The following is a 25,935-nucleotide window of genomic DNA, read 5'->3' on the forward strand; positions in this document are numbered from 1 at the left end:
AGACAACAACAATCACCATTTTCCTGTCTAATGCAGCGAGGGCTTTATATATCGCACCCCTATGTTCAAACAACCATGTTTCAAAACCCCATGTGATTTACACGCTAGGCTTAGGTTAGGATTTAGAAAACAAGAAACATAGGTGTGAAACTTTTTAAATCCACCCTTAGCCATAAATTTGACAAGTTACAGACAATTAAAGGAACCTATGCCTTGGATCGGACGAGTTGGTCTATAAAAAGCGTTTGTAACCCTGGTTGGAAAGATGTTTTAAAAGTAGAATACAATGATCCACACAAGTTTGCCTCAAAATTGCATGGTTTTCCTTTTACTTTGCAAACTAACACGGTCGGCCATTTATGGGAGTCAAAAATTTGACTCCCATAAATGGCCGATCGTGTTAGTCGACGAGGTAAATGAAAACCGTGCAATTTCGAGGCATGTTTGTGTGGATCATTGTATTCTACTTTTACAACATCTTTCTAACCATGCATTTTATAAAAAACAGTTATAAACGCTTTTCAAAGACCAGCTAGACCGATCCAAGGCAACGTGTTCCTTTAAAGGCAAAGTATACCTTTCATTCATAGTGTTACTTACTATAATAGACAGAAACTCTGAACAAAAAAATCTGAATAACAAAGCACTAATTATGCATGTTCTGTATTCTATGCTCTGTAAAAAGTGATGAAAATGGAAGATGTTTGCTGTTGGGAATACAAAATAATTTCATTGAAAAAAACACCTATAATTTCTTGATACATATCATTATAAATTTTACAATATCTCCATGGTAGTGATCACAAACGGCACACACAACGTGGTAAGACAGATAATGGGAGACTTTTGAGATGCTGGCTGCTGCAGACATAACTGTCCTTTTTAATGTCACTAAAGCGTGCACACAGATGCTTACTATTGTGACCGTACTAGCGAAAACTATTAAAAAGGACCGTCCAAAAGTCTCCCACCATGCCCATTGCTATTGGCCATCCACTCAGCTAAGGTGTAAAGTTGGCACGGTCACAACTCAAACTTAAAGGCAGTGGACACTATTGGTAATTACTCAAAATAATTGTTCGCATAAAACCTTACTTGGTCACGAGTGATGGGGAGCTGTTGATAGTACAAAACATTGTGAGAAACTGCTTCCTCTGAAGTGAAGTAGTTTACGAGAAAGAAGCAATTTTCCACGAATTAGATTTCGAGACCTCAGAATTAGATTTGGAGGTCCCGAAATCAAGCATCTGAAAGCACACAGCGTGTTTTTTCTTTCATTATTATCTCGCAACTTTGACGAACAATGCAGCTTAAATTTTCACAGGCTTGTTATTTCATGCATATGTTGAGATACACCAAGTGAGAAGCAATTACCAAAGGTGTCCAGTGCCTTTAAGACCGGGTTGTAGACAAACTTGTGTTACACTGAAAACATTTGAAGAACTGTTTCTGTCACTTCAAATATTTATTTTTCAGGCACAACTGCCCATTAACAACTAACAGGCAATCAGCAAACAGTATCTGATACCCCCCTTGATACAAAGTGAACGATTTCAAAAATCAGGATTTGCAACTCAATATAACCAATCAGTGTGCACGAAATAAGTTCAGTCTAAATTTATTGCTATGCAAAATTGATGGACGAAATCGTTCCCCGATACATTACATGGTAACCGGTACGGTAACATGTTTGCATTTTGCAAGATTTTGTGCTCGAGCAAAAATTATTACCGCAGTTTGCAGTAAAATGAACCACCGACACATAAGAAATAACTCACTTTGTTCAAGTTGCAAGAACTCAAACAGCCAGTGAGTGACCACAACATGGATACATAACTTTGTTAAGTATAAATTTATTGCATAATTACCTGGACCCAATTTCATAGAGCTCCTTATAAGCACAAAAAGCAGCTAAGCACAACAAAATTATGCTTACCAGAATAAGGTTACCAGCCAAACTGCCATGTTACATGTAAAATTTGAGACTGGTATCCTGCTCATTTCTGTTTAGCAGACAACTCCTAAGCAATTTTTTCTGCAGCTCTATGAATTCGGACCCTGTTTGAGTTATTATTTATCATTAAAAAATCCAGCAACACTTGCTTTGTTTGTCGTAAGTATGAGGCAGTTTAATCCTTCCGTCGTCGTCAGTAAAATCTGCAGCAATGGACCCTTTACCTCTGGACTGAAGCCTCGCTACAACCTCCTCAACCAAGAACCTGCACATACAATAATCTTGTAAGTTAAGTCTTTCAGCTACAACGGTTTATTATTTGGTTTGCGGTAACACCATGATTGTATCTACTCACAGGTAGAGTTGGTTCTTTAGAGAACTGTCTTGCTATACTCTACTACCACGGAGTAAATTTTTCAGATTTTTCAGACGACTTCTCAGTTTTGAAAAGAAATGTCCTGGCCATTAACTACCATCTTGGTGGAAGGTTTGGAAAATCGGCTGGGACTACTACTTAAGCTTATTGATTGATAAATCTACTCTGCAGTAGTAGAATATATAGCAAGACAGTTTTCTAAGAAACAATCGCTACCTGGCAAGTAGATACACACATGGTGTTACCGCAAACCAACTAAATATTGATACCTCACCATGCAATCATAAAAACAACCATAAAGAGGTTGTCTCTCGGAAAAAAAGTTGTTTGGTTTCTCTCAACAATTTGACTAGTTTTACCAAAGCACTTCAATAATGGAATAAAATAGTGGTGACTCAGCATTCTTAAATGGCCATTTAAAACCGGCAGGGTCATGGCCGTGCGATAAAGGCCCAAAGCCGCAACGGCCACAACCCTGCAAGTCACCACTCTTTTATTCCCATTCATAAATGCCCTTTTGTTAAAAAGCAATTTTTTCTTTTTACAATAAAAATAATTTGTGACATCTGCTTTTTAGTGAATTTTTATGAAGATTGCACAATTAAAAAACTTTAAAAAAAATTATGTTTGGTGTATGCTGGGTTGTGTGTACACGCTTGTACAAATAGATGACGCACTGATACTGGGAGATTGCATTCCGCGACCCCAACAAAGTCTCCACCTAACAAAGCCATCAACATACTTTACCCTGAATAACTTTGAGATCAGATAAAAGTCTAAAACCGTGTTCCAATATGATTTTTTATAGCTATTGAGACTTTTCTGTTTAATGACAAAATTCAATCCTATGGGGATGAAGGTAACTGACCTCCCAGTCAACTTACTGCAACCGTGATGTTAATCTAACAGGCTGAAAGAGGTTATAGAAGACTTCCGCGCAGCCGCGGTAACTTAACAGGGCCACTAAAAGAACAATGGGAACAGCTCCACACTGTAAACCTAGTGCGACAACGCTGTAAACGCTATGAATACATCAAATGTAAGTCCAGGTGGGAACGCACGGTAGACTTACACCAAAGTAAGTCACGGTAACTTTCCGCGTGGCAGCCAACGGAAGAAAAAGTCCAAGGCTTAAAACTTCTCATCCTTTGTAAATACTTACATCATGGGTTCTTCAACATTGTAGCTATCTTTGACCGATATCTTGCTCCAGCCGACAAAGTTATGATCTTGAGACATAGCTTTAACCTCTTCATCCGATACCTTATGTTCATCCAGATCAGACTAAATAAATATTTAAAAAAAATACCAACATAAATATCATTAGACTAAATCATTATTCATCAATACCCCAGATAGTTTCCCTATTCCTATTGGTAAAGAGGGCGTCACATGGGGGTGTTTAAACGGTTGATAAGGACCAGCTGGAGCTATTTATATTCGGTTGTTTTCGGATAGCATTGTGCGGGTTAGCCCACAACCTCGTTCCCAGGGGTGATCAACAAGGTAAGCATACTTTTGGTAATTGTCAAAGACCAGTATTTCTCACTTGATGCATCCCAACATATGCATAAAATAACAAACTTATGAAAAATGGGATCAATAGGAAACTTTTGAGAAGCTGGCTGCAGCAGACAATGGTCGTTTTTGCAACTCTGAGCGTGTGTGTGCATGATCAGTATTGGGCACACAGGTCCGAGCACGCGCAATGTGAAAAAAGCTGCCATTGTAAAAGTCTCCCATTGGAAAGAAAATTCCAAGAAAGTAATGAAAGAAAAAAAGAAAACTACTGGTCATAAATTTTGAAAAAATCAACCCCATTGTTCTTGCATTTGGATGGAGTCACTGACTTCAGTTGATTTTGATCCTTGACATTTTAAAGAACAAAGCTTTCTAAGCAGATGCGGCGTGTCGTGGCCAAGGTCCCCTGGCAAGCTGTGTTGTCAGCAGTAGAGTGTGGGTTTAAATCCCAGTTATGACACTTGTGCCCTTGAGCAAAGCACTTGTTCATAAATACTTTGTAAAAAGTTGGGAAGGTAGTGCATTCTGCTCATCCTAGTGGAAAATACCCATACATTTTTATGGACTGTAAAAGTGGTAATCCTGTTACAGCTGACAGTTGATACTAGTTGATTTTGGGTTGACAGCCGAAATCAGTTAAGCCTACAACAGCCATATCTCGTTGGGCCCACGTCTCATTGCGCGGTCTTCTGCGTTCGAGTCAACATTGAGCGGGGGGCAGGGGAGAGAGTTGTTGTTGTCCGAGGAAATTAAACAGGGAATGTATTTTGCAACAATGGGAATGGGTGGCCCAAGCATTTTGGCCGGGAGTGTAGCTGCTCTGTGAAGTGGCCATCCATAGCCTTGTGAAGGCGATCTCATAAGAAAAATGAAACAAAAAAAGATGACACTTATTTCAAACATACCTTATTACCAAGTAGCAGACAAGGTACTGGACTCATATCTCGCAGGAAGACTTTAGAATCAACATCATTCTTCCATCTGACTACATGCTCAAATGACTTGATAGAAGTGACATCAAACATGATGACACAAGCAGATGCATCCTTGTAATATACTCTCGTCAGACTACTAAACCTCTCCTGACCTTCAAAGTAAAAAAGTAAAAAATATAAAATAATAATAATCACACGGGAGTAAGTTACACTCATTTCAGACAGCTGTCCAGAGTTGCGCCAAACCAAATTCTGAATTCAGTACATAAAAAGTTTGGTGTCTGAAACAGTTAGGAACGACTGGATGCGCCAGGTTGAAAGATCGACTGTTGAAGTCGTTCGGAATGACTCTGGAGCATCTTGGTTTCAGACGTCGATCTTGTATTGAGATGAACCTGAAGTAAATGTTGTGTTGAGTTCGCCTGTCTGAAACCAAAAAACTGTTTGGGTCAACCTAGAATCACTACTATTCCAGAAGGTTTTGTCTGAAATGGGTGTTACCTTTCTAACGAATGAATAAAACTTGATCAGTCTTTAAAGTAAAAATTACCAGCAAATAAAAAACTACACAATATACGTTACATTTGTACATTAAGCATCATACTCAACTGACTTTAAACACCAAGGGGTTCTGTTAATTAACAAGTTAAAATGAATTTTGACGTCACAAATTCACAACGAATAATTCACGTTAGTTGACTTGTGCTGAACTCCTATGGAACATTTACTGCAAAAACCAGCCAATCTACGTGACATCAAAATTTGCATTCACAGGAAGTATGAACCGGGCTTTAGGTGCAACAATGCTATTTCAATGCACAAAAGGGATAACCATACTTTGTACAACCAAAACATGGGGAAGGTATGGAATACTAACCGGTGCTGATACCAAAAAGTTAAAATACAATCAACAGAAAACCAACAGGAGGTCTCGATTGCAGGTGTTTACAGATTTAAAAAATGAGTGAAGCCTGGTTCATGCTTCCTGCGAATGCGAAGCGAATGTTGACGTCACAAATTCGCAACAAATAATTCGCAGCAGTTCAACTCTGCTCAACTCACTTGCGAAGAGAAGGTTGTGACGTAAAATTCACATCAAATTCGCATTGCATTCGCAGGAAGTATTAACCAGGCTTAAGTGATTATGTCTATCTATTGAAACATGAGGGATCCAGGAGTGTTTTGACGAACTGGTGAGGACATCCTATGTTCAATTTTGTGTACAAAGCCAATCTGGATCTGGATGTCTCTAAAAAAAGTTATAAAAATGGGAGTAAACGATGTTATTGATTTACCGGGTCAACAAACATGTTAGTGCTGGCGAGGGTTAACTTTCATTGTTAGACTGAGGTTATTGTGGCGGCGACATTGATAGGCCAGCAGAGGATGCCAGCACGGCTCAGTGTTTAAAAGCCTTCGCTGCGACCCCTGCCTGACTATTAAGCTTCCCATTCGCCAAGCAGGCGTTTCCCAGGAGCTGATCGAGGGGGATGCGTGATGAGGGGCGCAGGTTAGGGCGTGTAGGTTACTTATTATAAGCTTTGCAGAGTGTGGACTATGAAAAGTAACTTCTACATGTATATTTTGTAGTTTAGTGGTAATAGCCATGTAAAGTCAATCTCCTTAAAGGCACTGGACACCTTTGGTTGTCAAAGACCAGTCTTCTCAATTAAGCCCGTTTCATACAAGAGCTTTTTAATCCAACATATTTTGCGATTTTTCACAACCAGGATAAAAAATAGCAACAGCCACTCGTGTGAAAGCTTGCCTAGTTATGAAATAGCAAACGATCCTGACATAATATAACTGCAATCGAGACCTACTACAAAAAAATGCGACTGCGTTATAATCGCCCACTGACATGACTGATCCGACGTGTGAAACTACTCAACCAAGGACCCTGGCTATGCTGTCGGAGTACGCCTGCGCAGACCGCATTGTGTGCCTCGGATTGTCATGTTTTGTTTGTGGTTTTTGTGCCACTGTTCATGTTTACCTTCAAGTTTTTCTGAGACTTGTTCTACACGTCTTCAGTCCCCATGACATCGATCAGCTTGATCATTTGTGTCAATTGTATAATCGTAACTCCAAGTCACTTTTTTGGACATTTTCTATGGTTTTCTAATTGTTTTTTCTTCTTCCATTATTATCTTGCAACTTCGACAACCAATTGAGTTCAAAATTTCATAGGTTTGTTATCTTGTGCATATGATGAGATACACCAAGTGAGAAGACTTGTCTTCAACAATTACCAAAGGTATCCAGTGTCTTTAACTATAAAACTAGCATGCTCTGTGTCAGTTATTAACTTGTGATTCACATAAATTTCAGTGGGTTTTTATCTAAACAGTGTTCATTTATTTTTATATTTTGAAAACCTTTAATTATAAAATATTGAGTTACCAGCTTTTTCGTCTTCGAAAAATGCTTTACATCCTCCTATGAATGCAAGATGGATTAAAAACATAAGACTCAGTCATGTGACATGATAAACTTCCATGCATTTCAAATAAATAACATAACTAGACGTTTAATTTTTTTGCCCACCCTTACACTGATATGTAAGCACTGTATACTCGGTACTTTCCCAAGCTCTGTGAAAACAAAATCCACAATCAAATCACCCCCCTGGGATCTGAACCCACAACCTCTACGTTGCCTAGAGCATGTCTTACCACTAGACAACCGAGCTAGCCTGGTGGCTAAAAAAATGGACAACTTATGACACTTAAACTTCTAGAGGTAAATTGGATGAAAAACTTCTTCATCCATAGTGAGTCTACAGAGATTCATGTCATGGCCAAAAACTTGACCTATAAAAGGTATACAACCCTTTTTGGGGGGTACTCATGTGACAACAATGAGAATACTTGGAATTTAGTAACATCTGATAACTTCTATTGAAGTTGAAATTGTCATTGACAGTTCATCATCATAAACACCATCTTTTCAATCTGAACAAGGAGGTCATTCGGCCACAATTTTAGATTTGTTTACAGTATGCTATGCATAGCCGACTGTAGACAAGGGGGTACTGATTCTGAATACACCAGAGGTTATAGTTCAAGTTCGCACTCCTGGCATTTTGTTTGTTTTTGTTCAATTCCTCTGATTTCTGCATTCATATTTCTATTTCGGAGGGTTGTGTTAACATGATTTTATCATGAGAAAATAAGCAAAATTGTGCAAGTCTGTACACATTTAAAAACTGCTAAATGCAGGGAGTACTGTTGGTAATAACTCCACAATTTAATGAGCATCAAAACTTACATGGTAAATAATAATATAATAATAATAATAACCCGTTTTTATATAGCGCTTTTCACACCCGGAGGGCGTCTCAAAGCTTCCAACAATATTACCCCTGGTCACTGGGCCTTAAACATTCAAACATTGTAGACAAGACACTCTTTGAAGTAAGGTGATTTTTTGAATCTGAGAGTGGCTTCAGGCATTTATAAGGCCTTTCTCAGGCATCCGAAGCACCAAATTTTACGCAACAAGGGTGTTATTATTTTACTATTTACTCGCAACTTTGATGACCAATTGAGCCCAAATTTTCACAGGTTTGTTACAATGTTAGTTAAAATGCACCACTTACATTTTAGTTCCTCAGACTATCAGACAGTTGCTTCGCCACATGGTTATAGAGGCAAGCTTTTGTATAGCAACCTCCAGATGAGCAGACCCTGGTTCCATTGTTCCATACACATCCATTCAGAATTGTGTACGGGTGTTCACCGTCTCTAACGTAACTACGCAAAAGCTTGCCCCTAATCACGTGTCGTAGCAACTGTCTCGATAGTCTAAGTAATTCAAATGTAAGCGGTGCATTGTAACTAAGCAACCATTGTGCCAGTCATTATTACAATCTAACTCGCAAATGACTTATTGTATGCATATGTTGGGATACACATCAAGTAAAGATACTGGTCTTTGACAATTACCAAAAGTATACCATGGCTAAAAAGAGACCTGTGGCTTGAAAACAGACTTAGGATAGCACATTGAGCCATAAATTGTTTTACCTGCAATATCCCATAGCTGAACTCTAATAAGTTCATCCTCTGATCTTTGGATCTTCTTCAGGGCAAAATCAACTGAAAAAGAACAATACAAACTGTGTCAAAGTACAAGATAACAAAGAACATAGGCATACAGTGGGATTTTTTAAAGTTTTGTTTACTGTTGTCTTTTATTTGTTGTTCTCTTTTTTCTTTTCCCCCCTTTTTTTTTGGGGGGGGGGGGAGGGGTATTTAAAAATTATAAGACTCTTTGTGAATGTGCTTTTAAAAACCAATGACCACCATTTGGAAATACAAGTACAAAGGCCGGTTTATAGTCGGTCGCGCGATGGTCGCGCGACGGAAATCTTGCGCGCAATCCTAAGATTGAGGCCTATAAACCGTGTCTTTTATGATCGCGCGTCAATATTTCCGACGCCTGACCATCGCGCAACCGACTATAACTCGGCCTTTAGGGTTGTCAGTTATATAATGAATAGGGTAGATGGCCTTAGCTTTTGATCCAAACCGGACCTTCTTCAGATGCATAAAACAAGTACAGACAAATACAATCAATTTTCATAGAAAAAGAGAGGGGAAAGGGATTAAGGGAAGGATGAAAGAAGCGGGAAAATAACAGCCAATCAAAGTTTCTATTCCAGAAACAAATGGTGGCTATGAACCAATAGGAGTAAAGTGGCGAGGACAAAGGATGTTTAGTATGAAAGGATGGATTGTCAATTATAGATATTTTTCTTTTAAAGGCAGTGGACACTACTGGTAATTGTACTCAAAATAATTTTAGCATAAAACCTTACTTGGTAACAATTAATGGAGAGCTGTTGATAGTATAAAACATTGTGAGAAACGGCTCCCTCTGAAGTAATGCAGTTTTCGAGAAAGAAGTAATTTTCCACTTAAATAGTTGAATTTGATTTTGAGAACTAAGAATTTGATTTTGAGGTCTCGAAATCAAGCATCAGAAAAGCACACAACTTTGTGTGACATGGGTGTTTTTCTTCCATTATTATCTCCCAACTTCGACGACCAATTGAATTCAAAATTTTTACAGGTTTATTTTGTGCATATATTGTTGAGACACACCAAGTGAGAAGACTGGTCTTTGACAATTACCAAAGGTGTCCAGTGTCCAGTGTATCTCAACATAATGCATAAAATAACGAACCTGTAAAAATTTGAGATCAATTGGTCGTCGAAGTTGCGAGATAATAATAAAAGAAAATACTTCCTTGTCACACTAACGTTGTGTGCTTCCAGATTCTTGATTTTGAGACCCCAAAATCTAATTCTGAGGTCTTGAAATCAAATTCATGGAAAAATACTGTTTTCCTCGAAAAATACGTCACTTCAGAGGGAGCTGTTTCGCACAATGTCTTATACTACCAACAGCTCCGCATTGCTCGTTACCAAGTAAGGTTTTATCCTAATAATTATTTTGAGTAATTACCAACACTTCCTCTAAAGGAACACGTTGTCTTGGATCGGTCGCGTTGGTCTTTGAAAAGCATTTGTAACCGTTTTTTTATTATATAAAATGCATAATATGGTTAGAAAGATGTTTTAAGAATACAATGATCCACACACATATGCCTCGAAATTGCGTGGTTTTCCTTTTACTTTGCGAACTAACACGGTCAGCCAAAAATTTGACTCCCATAAATGGCCTATCGTGTTTGTCGACTAGGTAAAAGGAAAACCACGCAGTTTCGAGTGATACTTGTGTGGATCATTATATTCTACTTTTAAAATATCTTTCTAATCATATACATTTTATAACAAACGGTTACAAATGCTTTTCAAAGACCAACTCGACTGATCCAAGGCAACGTGTTCCTTTAAGTGACTGACTCACCTCCTACTGTTGTCTTGTAGTTATCATTAAATCTATTATGAACATAACGATCTACAAATGCAGTCTTTCCAACTCGGGAGTCACCAACTATGATGACCTTGAACAACTTCTCGTTCATTGTATGCGAGACACCTCCTGGAGGAACTTTGCAGAGTAGTTGTTGGTTGTCATTGCATTTTTAAACCATAATGCAGAGAGGGGCTGGGTTAGAGTTGATGTAAATGTTTGCACAACATTGCAGTCTTTTTATGTGTCCATGGATCTATTCTAGGATTTGTCAACTGGACTCTGTAAAAACCTATGACCATAAACACAGAGTACGAAATTGAAGAAATATATTATCATGGCAAACACTGAAAACTTAGCTTGACAAAGAAAAAAGAGAAGAGGGGGTTGCCTTAAAAAAAAAATGGCAGTTCTGTTCACCCTTTGTCAATCGCCCACCAAAAAATAATGTATTGTGCACAGTTTTGTCATCACTACTCTTCAACTGTGTTAGTGTAAAAATAAAAAACACACACTCTGCATCACACTAATTCGTCAACACTATGCTAATGTTCATGGGATCTAGTCATAAGTTCACTGGACCCAACAACGCTTTTTTTAAATATCAATTGGACATTAGGCCTATCTGGTGTATGTCCCCCCAAACATTTAAAAAAAAAAATTAGCCTATTCTGAAGTATGGTGGACACATGAATGCACTGAGGTTTGGGTGTATACAGACAAATCTAGCAGACCTATGTGTCCACCATATCTCAAAATGGCTTGTTGGGTTGGGTCTATTCCAAGTTGATGGAACCAAAAGTAACTTACTCCCATTTCAGACAGGTGCGCCAGAGTAGGCGAACAAAATAGATTAGGAGCGACTCTAGGTCGACCCAAATAACGTTTTGTTTCAGATCAGACAGGCGAACTTAACATTTATAAAATTTACATTTTGCTCGACTCATGACCAGTCAGATAGATGTCTGAAACCAAGGTGCTCCAGAGTCGCTCCGACCACCTGCAACAGTCGATCTTTCGACTTCTAGCGCATCCAGTTGCTCTTAACTGTTTCAGACGCCGAACTTTACATTTGGCTCGGCGCAACTCTGGAGCGCCTGTCTGAAACGGGTGTAAGTCCAGTAACTCGGACAACATGGAAAGTGTGATAATTGTGTAATATTTTGTTTAGAGTGGTAACGGTAATTGTGTAATAAGTCACTTAGCAATGGCATGCCCCCCGCTGATCAGCCCGATGTGGGCAGTTTCAATTCAAGAGGCCGACACTCGAGACAGGTCTTGAGTTAGTTGCGATAACGTAACCCTCCTGTCGACGGCGGAGCCGGAGGGTTACGAAGCATACGCAACCTGTGCAGGGCGAAATGGTTTAAACCACATCAAATTTCGACAGCTAGTCAGCAGATTTGCTCCATGTTTACCACTTTTGAAAATCATGACACAAATTCTAGGAACACGAACTTGATCCTCAATGTCTAATGAATCCTTCCATATCACTCAAAACACCATTGAGGAAATAATCGGCAGGAGGGTCACGTTATCGCAACTACACTATAGTCTTGAGTCTCCTATTTGAACCTGACCTGTGTCCGTTTCTTTGCCAACTCTGGACTCGCACCATCGCACCAATGCTACTACTAGTACTAGAAGTACACAAGCAAAAAACATTTCATTCACCGATAAAGGACAGAGTGCTCTATGTATGGACTGACGACTGACCATAGTGGAGGAAGGAAACTTGTTCTGCTGTTTATGCCACCTCCATGACCTCCTGCTTCTCTCTTTCCACAGTTTCACCACCGCACCAGACCAGTGCAGTGAGTTGTTCAACAAGTTGCAGCATGTTGCAGTGTTGTGACCAAGTCATTTTTTCTCAAGTCAAGTCGCAAGTCATCTTTGCTCAAGTCAAGTCAAGTCACAAGTCATTTTTGCTCAAGTCAAGTCAAGTCACAAGTCATTTTTGCTCAAGTCAAGTCAAGTCACAAGTCAAATTTTTGCAAGTCAAGTCAAGTCGCAAGTCAACAAAATTGGTGACTCGAGTCTGACTCGAGTCCAAGTCAACGATCGACTCGAGTCAACAAGAGTGCCAAGCCCAAGTTGCAAGTTTACACCCTGCAAATCTTTAACTAAACACTTACTTGAACTTACTTGAACTTACTTGAATCCACCGACGCCATCACACAACTGGGGAGGAGACGGTGGTTCTGGTTACTGGGGCAGACAGCTTAGATAAGCTTATGTAGAGCCCCCCGACGTTCTTTAGGAATTTATCCACATGTCCCTTGAAAATGTTCACACTTGAAGCTTCAATTACTTTTCGAGGGAGAATGTTCCAGTAGTTGACCACTCTCTGGGTAAACCAGAACTTCCTGAGGTTGAGGTTGGATCTTGATTTGTACAGTTTAAGTTGGTGACCCCTGTGCTGCACGGTTGACAAATCAAAGAAATGTTCAGGGTTCAAGCCCTCAAGGCCCCTAAGAATCTTAAAGGTCTCGATAAGATCTCCTCGCAGCCTCCTGCACTCCAGGGTGGTCAATTTCACTTCCCTGAGTCTGTCAACATAGTCTAGGTGAGATAGACCTCCAATCATTCGCAATGCTCTCTTTTACACTCTTTCTATTAGGTCAATGTCCCTTTGAAGATGAGGCCTCCACGCCTGAACACAGTAATCTAGGTGTGGTCTAACCAGTTCTTTGTACAGTCTGATGATTGTTGTTTTGTCTTTGTTCGTAATTGTACTGTTGATTAGCCCCAGGGCTCTGAATGCGCTTTTGACTGCCTTCGCACAGTGGGTACTTGCATTTAGTGACTAATGGATGATTACCCCAAGATCTCTTTCTTCACTTACTGTCTGAATTATACTGTCACCAATGGAGTAGTTGTGCTTGATGTTACTATGCCCGAAGTGGAGGCACTTGCATTTGTCAATATTAAATAACATTTGCCAGTCATCAGACCACCGGTAAAGGCGATCGAGGTCGTCCTGAAGAGCGCGAGCATCTGCTGGGGTTTTCACTTTTCTGAAGACCTTGGTGTCGTCAGCGAACTTCAGGACCGAACTCAAGATATCCTCGTCAATGTCGTTGATGTAGATGATGAACAACAGCGGGCCAAGAACAGAACCTTGGGGGACACTGCTTTTAACTCCTGACCACTCCGATTGGGCCCCGTTCACCACCCTCTGTTGTCTGTCAGACAGCCATGCCTTAATCCAAGCAGCAGTTGAATCACCTATCCCATGTGATCGTAGTTTCGTCAGTAACCTCTGGTGTGGAACTCGGTCGAAGGCTTTACTGAAATCGAGGTACACTGCATCAACAGGTTTGCCATCATCAACGGTCTTTGTTACAAGCTCCAGAAAAGTTAGTAAATTGGTCAGGCAGGAACGACCTCTTAAAAACCCGTGCTGTGAATCACTGATCAATCTGTGTGCTGTAAGGTGTTCCATGATGGCATCACGGAGGATGGTTTCAAACACCTTACTGACCTGTGAGGTTAGGCTGATCGGCCTGTAGTTTGCTGCTACACTACGTTTGCCCTTCTTGAAGATGGGGGTGACGTTTGCTCTCCTCCAGTCTAGTGGAACCACTCCTTCTGCCATGGACTTCTGGAAAATTTGGCTGAGGGGTTCAGCTATCGCGCCCGATACGTCCCTTAAAACCACAGAATAAATATCATCTACTCCGGGTGCCTTGCCAGGCTTCAACTTCATTAGCACTTTACATATAATTCATCTGATGGAATATACTATACTTACCCCTACCAGTACCACAAACACAGAACTGGAAGAACTTTGATGAAGTTGTGAGTGCCCTCTTTCTGAACAGAAAACACCTCTTCACACACCCACACCACTGCTGGTGTACTTGGTTTGTGTACACAAATCGGGTCCGGGGAAAAACAACAGATGGCGCACGCGATCAACTTTGATCAGCGCATTTTTGAGAATTGCACAGTATAGAGATTGCGCTGCTCGTTTTGTTAGGCTTACGTGCTCAATTTGAACGTTTCCCCACACAAAACAAACGATGGAAGAAAACCGCCAAAGTTTTTCAAACTACCACGTGGCGTGGCTGGTGCATTATGGCCGTATACTATACTACACCTCTTCCCACAAGTACAAAGGTATGTAAATCTCAGGAATTCATTAGAGGGCAACTTTAGTGTATATAGCTATGAGGAGGGTGTGCTTAAAGCAAGCAAAGGCAATCAAGTGTCGTCCAAAAAGCCGGGGCACATTACAGAATGGGGGAGGGGAGGGGGGGGGGGCTACGGGTCGGCATCGAGGGTGTCTAATAATAATATACGTTTATTGTTTTTACACATGGCAACAGTGTGACCACTTTAGTATTAAAGCCTGCAAAATAATGCAAAACGGGACATTTCAGGGACGAGACTCTCAAGGTTATGAGCATTTTGTAAAAATTGCGCTTTTGTCTAAACACGTCTATAGAAAATTCTTTAAAAAGAGCAGTGCCGAAAATGAAGAATGGGGTGCAATAAACACATCACATAGCTCAAAATAACCGCAATTCAATTTTTTTTAAACAAACTCTCACTTTGATGAGCTTGAGGAAAGAAAGAACTTGACAAAATCAATCATGGAGTCGCGACCCCGCGTGCTCATCATTGGGCCCGGTGTGGCGGTTTCAGTTATCCGCCTTGTTCAGTTTTCCGGGTGACGTAGTCGGACATATCAACATGTTGTTCGAACGGTTTTAGCTTTCCGGCGTGTTCAGTTTTCCGGGTGACCTGCCAGATACCGCCGCGAGTACCCTGGCGAGTACGTTCTCTCAGCAGTGACCCCAAATTGTTTATATTACGATTCTTTTCTGTGTAGTCACATAATCTCTTGCCCCATCTTTACATGTATTCATGGGTACAACTTTAGGCAGGTCACACTCTGCTTGCATAAACAAAAAACTCATACAATCCACGCGTTTGCCGCTAGCTGTACTCGACTCGTGGACGCCGCCATGACAGCTACCGGAGGGTAGCGGATGACTCAATACGGCACTAAAAATGGACTACTTTCGCTTGCTGTGCGCAGGCATCGCATGACGTAATGTTACCGTATTTGGTCATTCGGAAAACTGAACACAGCGGAAAGTTGAAACCGCCACACCGGGAAGCCCCTGACACTGAGACTGTGATGAGCTAAATCGAACGATCACACTCGCCCTCTCGTTCCTTCATGCCCCAAGTGACCCACTCCACAAGCAGGGCACGGTGGAATGACGTACGTCAAAGCTATTCGAACCCACCGGGGCATGACCCAGGAAGCTCTACTGAACGAACGCACCCGGCCAATATAACTGCAACTCCTTATTTTGAGCAAATTCTCAACTTTGAGCTACACATTCTTCAGATTGGGCGCTCAGTCTGAAGAGATTACGAGATAGTGCGCTATCTCCAATAGTCTGTGCCCCTCGAAGGAGCACTATTAAAAATAGTGGAGTTCGTCCAGCAACAGACTAGCAGTTGGGTCGTGTGCTTTGGCGTCCCCTGGATTTTGTGTGGTTCTTTCGGTTGTGTGTTGTTGGGGTGTGAAGCCGTTGGGATTTCTAGCGTTAAAAAGCGGTAAGTTACAAACATTTCATTTCATTTCGTTATTTTCAAAAATGCCATCTGTCTGATATAGAAAATGTGGAGGAGTGCCAATGTGGATTGTAATTTCATGATTTGGTGACGTTTGTCGCGGTCCGTGTAGAGCATCCTGCGCGTGAGAAATGCTCCACGCCTGGTTGTGTTTACGACGACCATTGTTCCCGCATGCAGCAGATACGGCAGTGGGGCCGTGAGAGGCCCACACAATATATCTACGCGTGGTTACTGTGTGTGGTTTGCATGTGTGGTGGTGGTGGTCGTCCGTAGCCTAGCCGTGTGGATGGTTGGGGTTTGGCAGGTGGCCAAGGGTGGTTTCCACTTTCTAGTTTCAAATTCATCCTGCGCGTGGTTGGGGTTACATGGTTGGGTTTTTCTTTCAAGGTGTGATATTGATAAGGGCAAATTGTTTGTATCCTGCCCACCACTTGTTCATTGGTTTGATTGATTGGATCATTTCATTTCTTCCTTCACCTACCTACTCCATGATGATTGAATCATGGATGTAGAATGGACAAGTTTCTGTCTCAGTATCGCCATATACTATAGAGAACAGTTACTACTTTTTCATTCGATATGAAATAATCAAACAAGGACAAGGGGCCCAATTTCATAGAGCTGCCAAGCACAAAAATTTGCTTAGCATGAAATTACTCCCTTGACTTGATAAAAACAGGATTACCAACCGAATTTCCGCATGGTTTTCAGGATAATCAAGCAACAGCTGAATACCAGTAACAAGCATTATGCAACAAACAGAAATTTGGTTAGTAATCCTGTTTTTATCAAGGAAGAAATTTCATGCTAAGCAAATTTTTGTGCTTAGCAGCTCTATGAAATTGGGCCCTGATCTAATTTACCTGAAATGAAATATCCCTTTTTCTTTGTTTGGTAAAAAAGTGGTGGCGTGATCTGGTGATCTGGTGATCGGGAAAGTTATCCCTTCTTCAATTTAGAAAATAAAAATGTTACTTTGTAACTTGTTTCGCATGTGAGGGGCTGTAGTTGTTGAAATGAGTAAAACATGAGTAAACTCTCCTAAAAATATTGCTCTGTCATTTTAATTTTCTTCTCAAAAAATGTCTTTATCTTTAATTAATTAAGCTTACTTAAATTTCCAAATTCATTCTACTTTATTTCTTGTATTTTGTTCACTTTCGATAATTATGTTTTTCTTTTCATTTGAATACCTTGGAGTTTTGACCCTTTCTGGTCCCAGATAATGTATGGATGATTTCCCACTATTTTATCTCTAGAATTCCCAAATAGTTGTTTACACCTCAACTATGACCTTCAGGCCTCCCAGTACTGACCACTGCCACCCCCAGCCCCCCCACCTGGTAACCATTACCCCATACCACACTTGATCTAAGAAACTATGTCATGGATCTTATGTATTGTAATGATTCAGGGGGTGGGGTATGGTTCTTATTTATTTAACCAAGTGGCCACTCCACTCTGGAACCTAAAGCCATAGGGGAAGGATGAAACATGATATTGGGGGATTGTCCTAAATCCCACTAATGAGACACATTGAAATAAATCAACTGTTTCAAACAGAGGGTTGACATTAACCGCAAGGAACTACACATTGGTACATGTATTTTATTCAATCATAGACCTTTTCGCAAATACCGGGGCGCACGCGTAAAGCTTGGAATTAGGTGCATTGTGGTCTAGCTGGTATCAAATTTGATCCATATATATCCCACAATGCACCTCATTCAACAGTCTGCGCTTGCGCATTGGTATTTGCGATAAGGTCTATGTTCAATCACAAAATGTACATAGCGCCCTCTCTTGATTTAAACGGTATTAACTTTTGGTAATCTACAATCAATCAGTCCGCTGGTTCATTCGCACGCAGCAGTACATGGTATCATGGCTGCTCCTGTTGTAGTAATTATCTAATGAGATTCGCCAATAAATAGAGCGAGTAGCATCATTTGCGTGTGTGTGTTCTTGAATGGTCTTGAGTTCTTGAGGTCTTGAATGGTCTTGAGGTCTTGAGGTCTTGAGTGGCGATCTCTATTCTGGAAGCGACTGAGCCCCGAGCTCTGGTTTTCGTTCCCTTTTAAAGCCTAGCAGAAGTACGCGCTGCACGCAGCTTGCCTAAGCCAGAGAGCTGATTGGTTTATTTATAAGCATAAATGTGTGCTTTGGTGTTGACGTTGACAGAATACCCACATTGACGTTGACAGAATACCTGCATTGACGTTGACAGAATACCCGCAATGTGTCGTGCACGATAATGCTTTTACAGAATTATATCCCAGAACTTGAAGGCCGTACATGGCCATCTAAGGACCTACATTGTTCTACATTGTTCTACTTGCCTAAAACTCACTTGGTGCCGTCAACTCGCAGTGAAAATCTCCAATATAAATTTAAAATCCACAAAAGGGGCATAACTGTTAAGTATTAGCAAAACGATAATTTTCATAAGTTTTAGGTTACGTTTCGGTAATTTTGACTACATTTAATTATTTGTTTTTTTTCGTGATAAAAATTATCGCGAAGCTGCAAAACCGTCGGCCATCATCTTGCTTTTTCACAGACCTTGAACAACATGGACAACAGAGGGCGCTTTCCAAGGAATTTCCTAAGGCCTTGTTCATGTACACAATTTGCAATAAACTTCCTGGTCACATTTGAAGTACCGGAAATGTTTTTCTTGTCGTCCTCTTCCCACATGAATTTTCCTATCTGCTGGTAAAGGAACTTAATTGTGCTGTAAAAATTAACATAAAGCAGGAACGATTTCCCTTGTCTAACAGAGAAAAATGCTACACAAAATGTTTCAATTGCTACTCAGAAATCACGATTTGCTCTTCAATATTAGCATTCAGTGTTATTAGCATTAAGTTCAGTCTACATTATTTGCTATGACAAATTGCTGGATGTAATAGCTCCCTGATAAAGTATTTAAGCAGATGTTTCCACTGCTTTTGCTCACTTATTTTGGGTCATAAGTTTTGTTAAGGGTAAGTATTAAAAGGGGCTTAAAAAGTATTAAATTTGACTTTATAAAATGTACAGGGAAACTCGTACAGTGTTGTAGCAAGACCCAGTGGTGGGCAACAAATACATTTTTAGAATCAGGGCCACTGCGGATTTGCAAGCTTCAAGCATGATGCCAGGTTTCCAAACCGTTTGTGTTAATAGGGCCATGCAATAAGTTGAATGGCATTCGCTGTGACATTTTGATACTCCCTTCATTTTGCGTCTCAGATCACTGCACAGTGGACAATATTTTGATTTACTAAGGGAAATCTGTTAGGGCGACTTTGCTCAAAATGCTGGGCAAAAATTGTGAGTCCCTGGTCCTGGGCAGACCCTGTACCGCCCACTGTGGCTACAACACTGTAGTGTACCCTGTTTAAAAGTGTTGAGGAAAACCTAGCTAATATTTCTTACTTTGCCAAATATTTGACTTTATTCATATTACAGGAAGCTTGACGTCCTTTTAGAGGGTATTCTAGAGGAAGGAAGCTGAGAGAGGATACTGACAATGGATGAAGCAGATTGCTTCGGCCCTCAGCGAGATTATGTTGGAGGGAATCGTAGCCTCGCGCTGCCGGTTCCTGTTCAAGATGAGAGTTTCATGTATGAGAGAGTGAAGAACGAGAAGGCAAGTTTGAATAACTGTATTAACAATTTTGAATCTTCATTTCCTGGAGAGATTGATACAAAGCCATTTGAAAATGCTTTGTCTGCTAGTTTTCCCTCATTGACTTCTACTACTGCCACTAAAGCTCAAGAAAAAACATTGAGTCCCACTCCAAAAGATGAGGGATACTGCGAAAGCCCAAGCATTCATGGGGACGGGTCTTGTCAGCATCATATTGACTATGAAAAGAGTTGTAGGGAGACGCAGTGTGGAGATTTGAGTTCCACAAAGGAGTTTGATTCTCAGATAAATCTTTCTAACACTGCCAGAAGTTCATCTGATTGTTCGATTATGAGATATCACCGAGACGAGCTGCCATCAAGTATTGGGACCGACGAAACGGATCAGGGCCGAGTGGTACCAAACTTCAGTCTAGCTGAGCATCCCACAGCGTTATCATCAAACAGTCAGTATTATCCAAAACCCATTGATTCTGCAGGGCTGAAGTTTGTATCAGACCCGAAGCTGAAGGAATCACCAGGGTTAAGCTGCCAGCCGACTGCAATAAGTCACAACCATAGAGGCCACTATGAAGAATCTCCAAGTGCAATACATCATCAGTGTACTAGTGCATCATCCACTTTGCAGGGTGGGGTTGCATCAAACATTAAACCATTTGGTTCATCAAATAAACCTGTGGAAGGGGAGGTCGGTAAGAGGAAGGCATCATGTGATGAGCAAATAATGGAGGACCAAACGTTAAGGATGAAGAGACAGAAGATGTCAACAAATATTCAACAAGGTATAAACATGCAGTTTGATTTTCGATTTGTTTGCCTTTGTTAAGCTTACACTATGTTTGCATGTAGGTCACCCCTTGTACAAAATGAAATGTTCCTGCTTTTAGGACAAAATATCATGCCTAAGAAACTGACTGGGTTAATTTTAAACAATTTGGGGTTGACTTTTAGCTCTTGTGCTGTTTCTAGAGCTTTTTATTGTGCTTGGCTTTTTACATTTTTAGCAAAAACATGGGGGTCTTATATGTAAGCATTTGAAGAAGAAACAGGCAAGCGAGTTTTTAATCTGAAAGTAAGCAAAACCTTGCACATACTTTGTGTGTGTATACAGTACATCAGAAGCATGCGCTTGTCACGTGCTGACTTTCAAACACCCACAAATACAGGCTAGTACATGAAGTACACTCTGTAGTTCCCACATGATGTAAATCAGCCATCTTTACGGGCAATTTGGAACACACAGCCTTGCATTTTGCGCAAGAACGGCGTGCAGCACTCGCACATTTCACAAAACTTGTTGCCTGATTGGTTTGTAAACACCAGGGTTGTGTTAAAGTCACCTTGAAATAGAATTTTTTTTCTTTCAAACATAAGAGTATAAGCTTACGAACAATAACATTTTTTTTAAATAATTGTTTGTCACGATTTATATGTTTAAAAAATATATGAAGTTGTTTGGGGGGCTGACTCCGCCTACCCCTTTTGTGATACAATCGAGGCAGACTTGGCTTGCAATGCGTATAGTAAACACACGTGCAAAGTACATGATTTGGTCCGTACATATACTTTGCAATTGTGTTTACTCTACGCATTACAGGCAAAGTCTGCCTCGATTGACGTCACGAACAGCGCCCTCTCGGGTCGGGGTCTACTCTTAAATTTGTAAATAACATAAGAACTGATTTTTTAAAACCTTAGCTAACTGTTTATTCACATTCCACTCATCAAAACACATATATTAGTGACAAAAGCTTTATTTTGAAAAAATACCACTTCCAGGTGACTTTAATAAACTGAGCGCTTGATACGTCTGCAAGCCAAAATGCAAATTGCCTGTAAAGATAGCGTCTATTGCAACTTATCTATAGTAGTTCCTTAAAGATGCTATGTCAGATTTTTGGCCCCAAACATTAAAAAATAGATTTTTATTTTTTTAGGGAATGGTATTTCAAAGAATATCACCCGTTTTTACTTTTAATGGTCAGGAACCATGACAAAAATTTAATACGTTTTTTATAAAACACTTAAGAATTAGTCACGTGATATATTGTCTGGATCTCGGCAAAAACTCATTTTGAGCACTTTATTTAACTGCTACTAATAATTGGCGGACTTTTTCGAGCAATGGCTCAAATGAAAGCTTGTAACTTTCTCGACCCCCATCAAAAGCAGCCAAAAATCTGACATAGCATCTTTAACTGTGTTGCCATTAGGAATTGTTATTAAACAATGTGAATAATGTGATGTATTTTTTCCTTTCAACAGAAGTGCAATACAACCAGACTGTTCTGTCACCAACACAGTATCATGTATCTGGGAAAGGGAACTTAATATTTGATTCTCCAAACAACTGCATCTTCCACTGTAAGTTGTTGAACACATTGATTTTAATTCATTTGTAATGTCTCCTTGCACTTAAACTTACATGTAGCTCTGGTGTTGTCAGCAGCAGAATGTGGGTTCAATACCTGGTCACGACGCTTGTATTCTTGAGCAAGGCACTTAACCATAACTGTTTCATAAAAAGGTTGGACGGGTACCTGTAGTGCATTCTGCTCTAGCATCCAGGCTCCTACATGTAGTGGATGACAATGCCTACATCCTGACTGACTGTGAAGAGGGTAACCCTGTTTCAGACCCAAGAGTAAGTTGCAGCGTTCCCCTGGTGACAGTTGATTTGGGTCGATCGTCCAAATAAGTTCAATGTAGTCCTCACCTTGAAGTGGCCATCCAGCCTTGTGGTGTTGGGCAATCTCTCAAAAAATCAAATAATTTAAAAAGACATTTTACCTCAATACGCACCAAACCGCCCAACTTATAAAATATAATTGTTCATGTAATTTTGTTATAGAAGCATCAGTGAACTTCATCATTCTTCTAATGTCATACAGGCTTGGAACTTCAGCAGAGTGAGGGCATGTTCATGCTACAAAGGGCACTTCCATTAAATCTATGGGAACTTTTGGGAAGAGGCACCACGGCCAAGACCAGGGGCCGATTTCACAAAGCAATAAAATTCATCGCAAGACCAATTTTCAGTATTACATAGTGATTCATATTGTGACCAGCATCACACTTTACTAAGCAACTGCAATTGATTTGCAGTTAAAATCAATATTGGCTCTTTGTGAAATCGGCCCCAGGGTAACATAAAGTGTAATTCCAGTCCTGAAGATACATAGGTTTCTTAAATTGTTTTGTTATCCTAATCAATATTGTTTTGTGCTGTGTTGTTTCAGTGGACAGGGGTGGGCAGGAGAAGCAACATGCGTTACAGTGGGCCAGTCGTCAATCCTCACAAACTGACAGTGCTACTAGTAAGTATTTATACATTTATAGCCTTTGTATCTTCCAGATTATTTACCCACCAAGACAAACTAGGGCATTGAAGGTCATGGCTTCTGTGTCCTCCGTACTATCAGGCCTGATCTTAAAGACACTGGACACTATGGTAATTGTCAAAGACCAGTCTTCTCACTTGCTGTATATCAACATATGCATAAAATAACAAACCTGTGAAAGTTTGAGCTCGATTGGTTGTCTGAGTTGCGAGATAACTATGAAAGAAAAAAACACCCTTGTCACACGAAGTTGTGTGCTTTTAGATGCTTGATTTCAATACCTCAAATTCTAAACTTGAGGTCTCAAAATCAAAATTGGGAAAACTGCTTCTTTCTCGAAAACTAAGTCACTTCAGAGGGAGCCTTTTCTCACAATGTTTTATACTATCCACCTCTCCCCATTACTCATTACCAAGTTAGGTTTTATGCTGATAATTATTTTGAGTTATTACCAGTAGTGTCCATTACCTTTAACTGTTCATTGTTTACGTTCAATATTTTCACTTTGTCTTCGCTGGTACTGCAGATGGTGCCCTCTTGCTGTGCAGGATAAGTTAGTGCAGGGGTGGATCAAATAAAACAGCCGTCGATTTCAGCAAACAAAGGATTAATCTTAGGACTTACAACGAGTTAAGTTCCGTTACCATCGACATTAGGATGCATTGAACCCATCCTAAGTTAGGACGCCTAACTCAAGATAGGATTAGTCCTAGCGTTTCGTGAAATCAGCTGCTGGTCAAAGGAACTGTAGGTTTCAGGGAATAGTACCATAAATAAGAGTGGAAAAAAAAACCTAATTAAATGGATGATCCACTTCATGTTCCAGGTTCAATTCCCACCGAGTCACTACAAACCGTGGCTAAGCTGATTGCGCAGACAACCGAATGGAAGAAGATTGCCCGCCTGCTGCCGATGACAGATTGCCCGACCTTAGAGTCAGACATCAAGAATTTAGAAGAGTGTCAAGGTACAACGTCTGACAAGACGTTGGCTGTCTTGATGAGATGGTGGAGGGAGCACCCTGAGCAGGGTGATAGGACAACGATGCTGGACTGCCTCCGACAAGGTTTGGAATGCTGTAAACTGGTCAGGTTAGCTCGTTCCGTTGACACGTACTTTCCTAGTACTGTTTGAAGATCTCCATGGTGTGGATAGAAAGGAAGAAACTATAAATAAATAGTAAACTGGGAGGTACAACTATTAGTAAATCTCTTTGTGGGAGTGTTTGCTCTGAAAAGAGCCGTTGTGGTCACTCAGGCAAAAGAGATTTACCCTCCAGTTTACTGTTTATGTATAGTTGTTCCTAAAACTTTCCAGATTTTTTGTCATTTACCTGGACAATGCATTCATTAAATGCTGAATTTAAAGTCCATTTAATGGGTTTGTTGGTTGCTGAAAATGCAATGTGTACAACGATGTATCAATTGCCAATTGATCGAAATTAGTTGTAAAAAACATGCACTTTGCATGCTGCATAAATGTAAATAAATCGTTGTAGTTTTTTATCTTTTTCAAGGAAATTTAAAAACAACTTGCATGTTGAATTTGAAATAGACCCAATGGTCGTGCTGGTTTGTACATAACATCTTTAAAAAAAAAACAATTTTGCTCAAGCATTTCCTTCAAAATAGTTTGTTCGAAGAATCAGGTTAATGTTTGTCCAAAGCCCCTTGTTTAATTAAGATTTACCCTGAATTTTAAAATCAAATAACCAAAGACACTTTCAAACCAACTCTAATCCTTCGAAATATCAAAGCATTCCATATAAACCATTAAAATGAAATTAATTATGACATCAGTGATAATTCAATATTTACAGCCCATGGTATTCAAGTGACATGGTAGGCCTACATGTATTCAAGTGCCCACTGCCATTATGTTGTGTTTTATGTTTTGTTTTATTTTGTTCGTAACTTTCCTTTTTTGCATTACATTTATAACTGAATTCCCTCCTTATCTAGTATGTGTATGTGTCAATATCTACAAGTGGATTTATGTACTATTGTTACAAATTACATTGTACAATTTACGTGTCCCTTTCATTCCACAGGTGTGTGTGCAATTTATAAGTTATGGATTTAAAATTTATATTTGTTATATAGATGAATATTTTCCTTGAAATATTTGGTGTGAAAGAGAGAAAAGTGCTAAATGGAGCCTTACTGAATTCCATCTGACACCCCCATGGGTAAACATAATAATAATGGAGTCTTATAAAGCGTTGGTATCTTCTCTCAAGGCGCTCATGGCGCTCGCTCTTGATACAAATAAACAGTTCAAAAGAAAGGAATAGAAATAAGCATGTTGATAATCGCTGAGTGAACATGTAACTTCAAAGAGGTGAGTTTTGAGTGCAGTTTTAAAAGAAGATGTGGTATTAGCAGTCCTGATGTGGTAAGGAAGACTATTCCAGACCTTCCCCGTAGTAACTAAGAAAGAACGTGCTCCCCATGTGTTCTTTGCCATGTGTTCTACAAGGAGACATTGATCAGCTGATCTAAGATTACTGCGTGAAAGAGCATATTGAGTGACATGATCTGAGTAAGCCTAAGTGGTCACAATTTTCTCAACTTATTGATGTAGATTTCAAACAACATTCCTGGCGAGTCTCAGACGAATACATAGGCTTTGTTGAAGTTGTTTCAGTTTTTCCGCTTTTTGTTTTAGCCTCTACATGTCTCTCTCTTTTTTTCA

General features: G+C 40.0%; 2 protein-coding genes across 3 annotated transcripts; one reads left to right on the forward strand and one right to left on the reverse strand.

Moving 5' to 3' along the window:
• Positions 1 to 2,020: 2,020 nt before the first annotated feature.
• On the reverse strand, positions 2,021 to 14,510 carry LOC117306990 (ras-related protein Rab-7L1-like). Of its 2 annotated transcripts, XM_033791602.1 has the most exons (7): positions 14,424 to 14,510; positions 10,664 to 10,961; positions 8,815 to 8,886; positions 7,190 to 7,225; positions 4,757 to 4,938; positions 3,493 to 3,614; positions 2,021 to 2,219 (listed from the first exon to the last, which is right to left on the reverse strand). In XM_033791602.1, the coding sequence occupies exons 2-7, from the start codon at positions 10,779 to 10,781 to the stop codon at positions 2,081 to 2,083; spliced, it is 669 nt and encodes a 222-aa protein (XP_033647493.1). In that variant the 5' UTR covers positions 10,782 to 10,961; positions 14,424 to 14,510; the 3' UTR covers positions 2,021 to 2,080. The 2 variants fall into 2 exon arrangements, with proteins under 2 accessions (XP_033647493.1, XP_033647494.1); XM_033791603.1 differs by lacking the exon at positions 7,190 to 7,225.
• Positions 14,511 to 16,173: 1,663 nt separating this feature from the next.
• Positions 16,174 to 25,444, forward strand: LOC117307176. The gene is made up of 5 exons (XM_033791843.1): positions 16,174 to 16,246; positions 19,721 to 20,682; positions 22,166 to 22,264; positions 23,140 to 23,217; positions 24,068 to 25,444. The coding sequence occupies exons 2-5, from the start codon at positions 19,782 to 19,784 to the stop codon at positions 24,373 to 24,375; spliced, it is 1,386 nt and encodes a 461-aa protein (XP_033647734.1). The 5' UTR covers positions 16,174 to 16,246; positions 19,721 to 19,781; the 3' UTR covers positions 24,376 to 25,444.
• Positions 25,445 to 25,935: the final 491 nt, after the last annotated feature.

This window comes from Asterias rubens, chromosome 2, assembly GCF_902459465.1.
Source record: "Asterias rubens chromosome 2, eAstRub1.3, whole genome shotgun sequence".
NCBI lineage: Eukaryota > Metazoa > Echinodermata > Asteroidea > Forcipulatida > Asteriidae > Asterias > Asterias rubens.

Coding starts and splice junctions, on each gene's coding strand:
- LOC117307176 (XM_033791843.1), top strand. CDS start 19,782: ATGGATGAAGCAGATTGCTTCGGCCCTCAGCGAGATTATGTTGGAGGG. Junction 20,683..22,165: donor GTCAACAAATATTCAACAAG/GTATAAACATGC, acceptor TCCTTTCAACAG/AAGTGCAATACAACCAGACT. Junction 22,265..23,139: donor AAACAACTGCATCTTCCACT/GTAAGTTGTTGA, acceptor GTGTTGTTTCAG/TGGACAGGGGTGGGCAGGAG.
- LOC117306990 (XM_033791602.1), bottom strand. CDS start 10,781: ATGAACGAGAAGTTGTTCAAGGTCATCATAGTTGGTGACTCCCGAGTT. Junction 8,887..10,663: donor CTACAAGACAACAGTAGGAG/GTGAGTCAGTCA, acceptor GTTCTTTTTCAG/TTGATTTTGCCCTGAAGAAG. Junction 3,615..4,756: donor GTCTGCTACTTGGTAATAAG/GTATGTTTGAAA, acceptor ATATTTATTTAG/TCTGATCTGGATGAACATAA.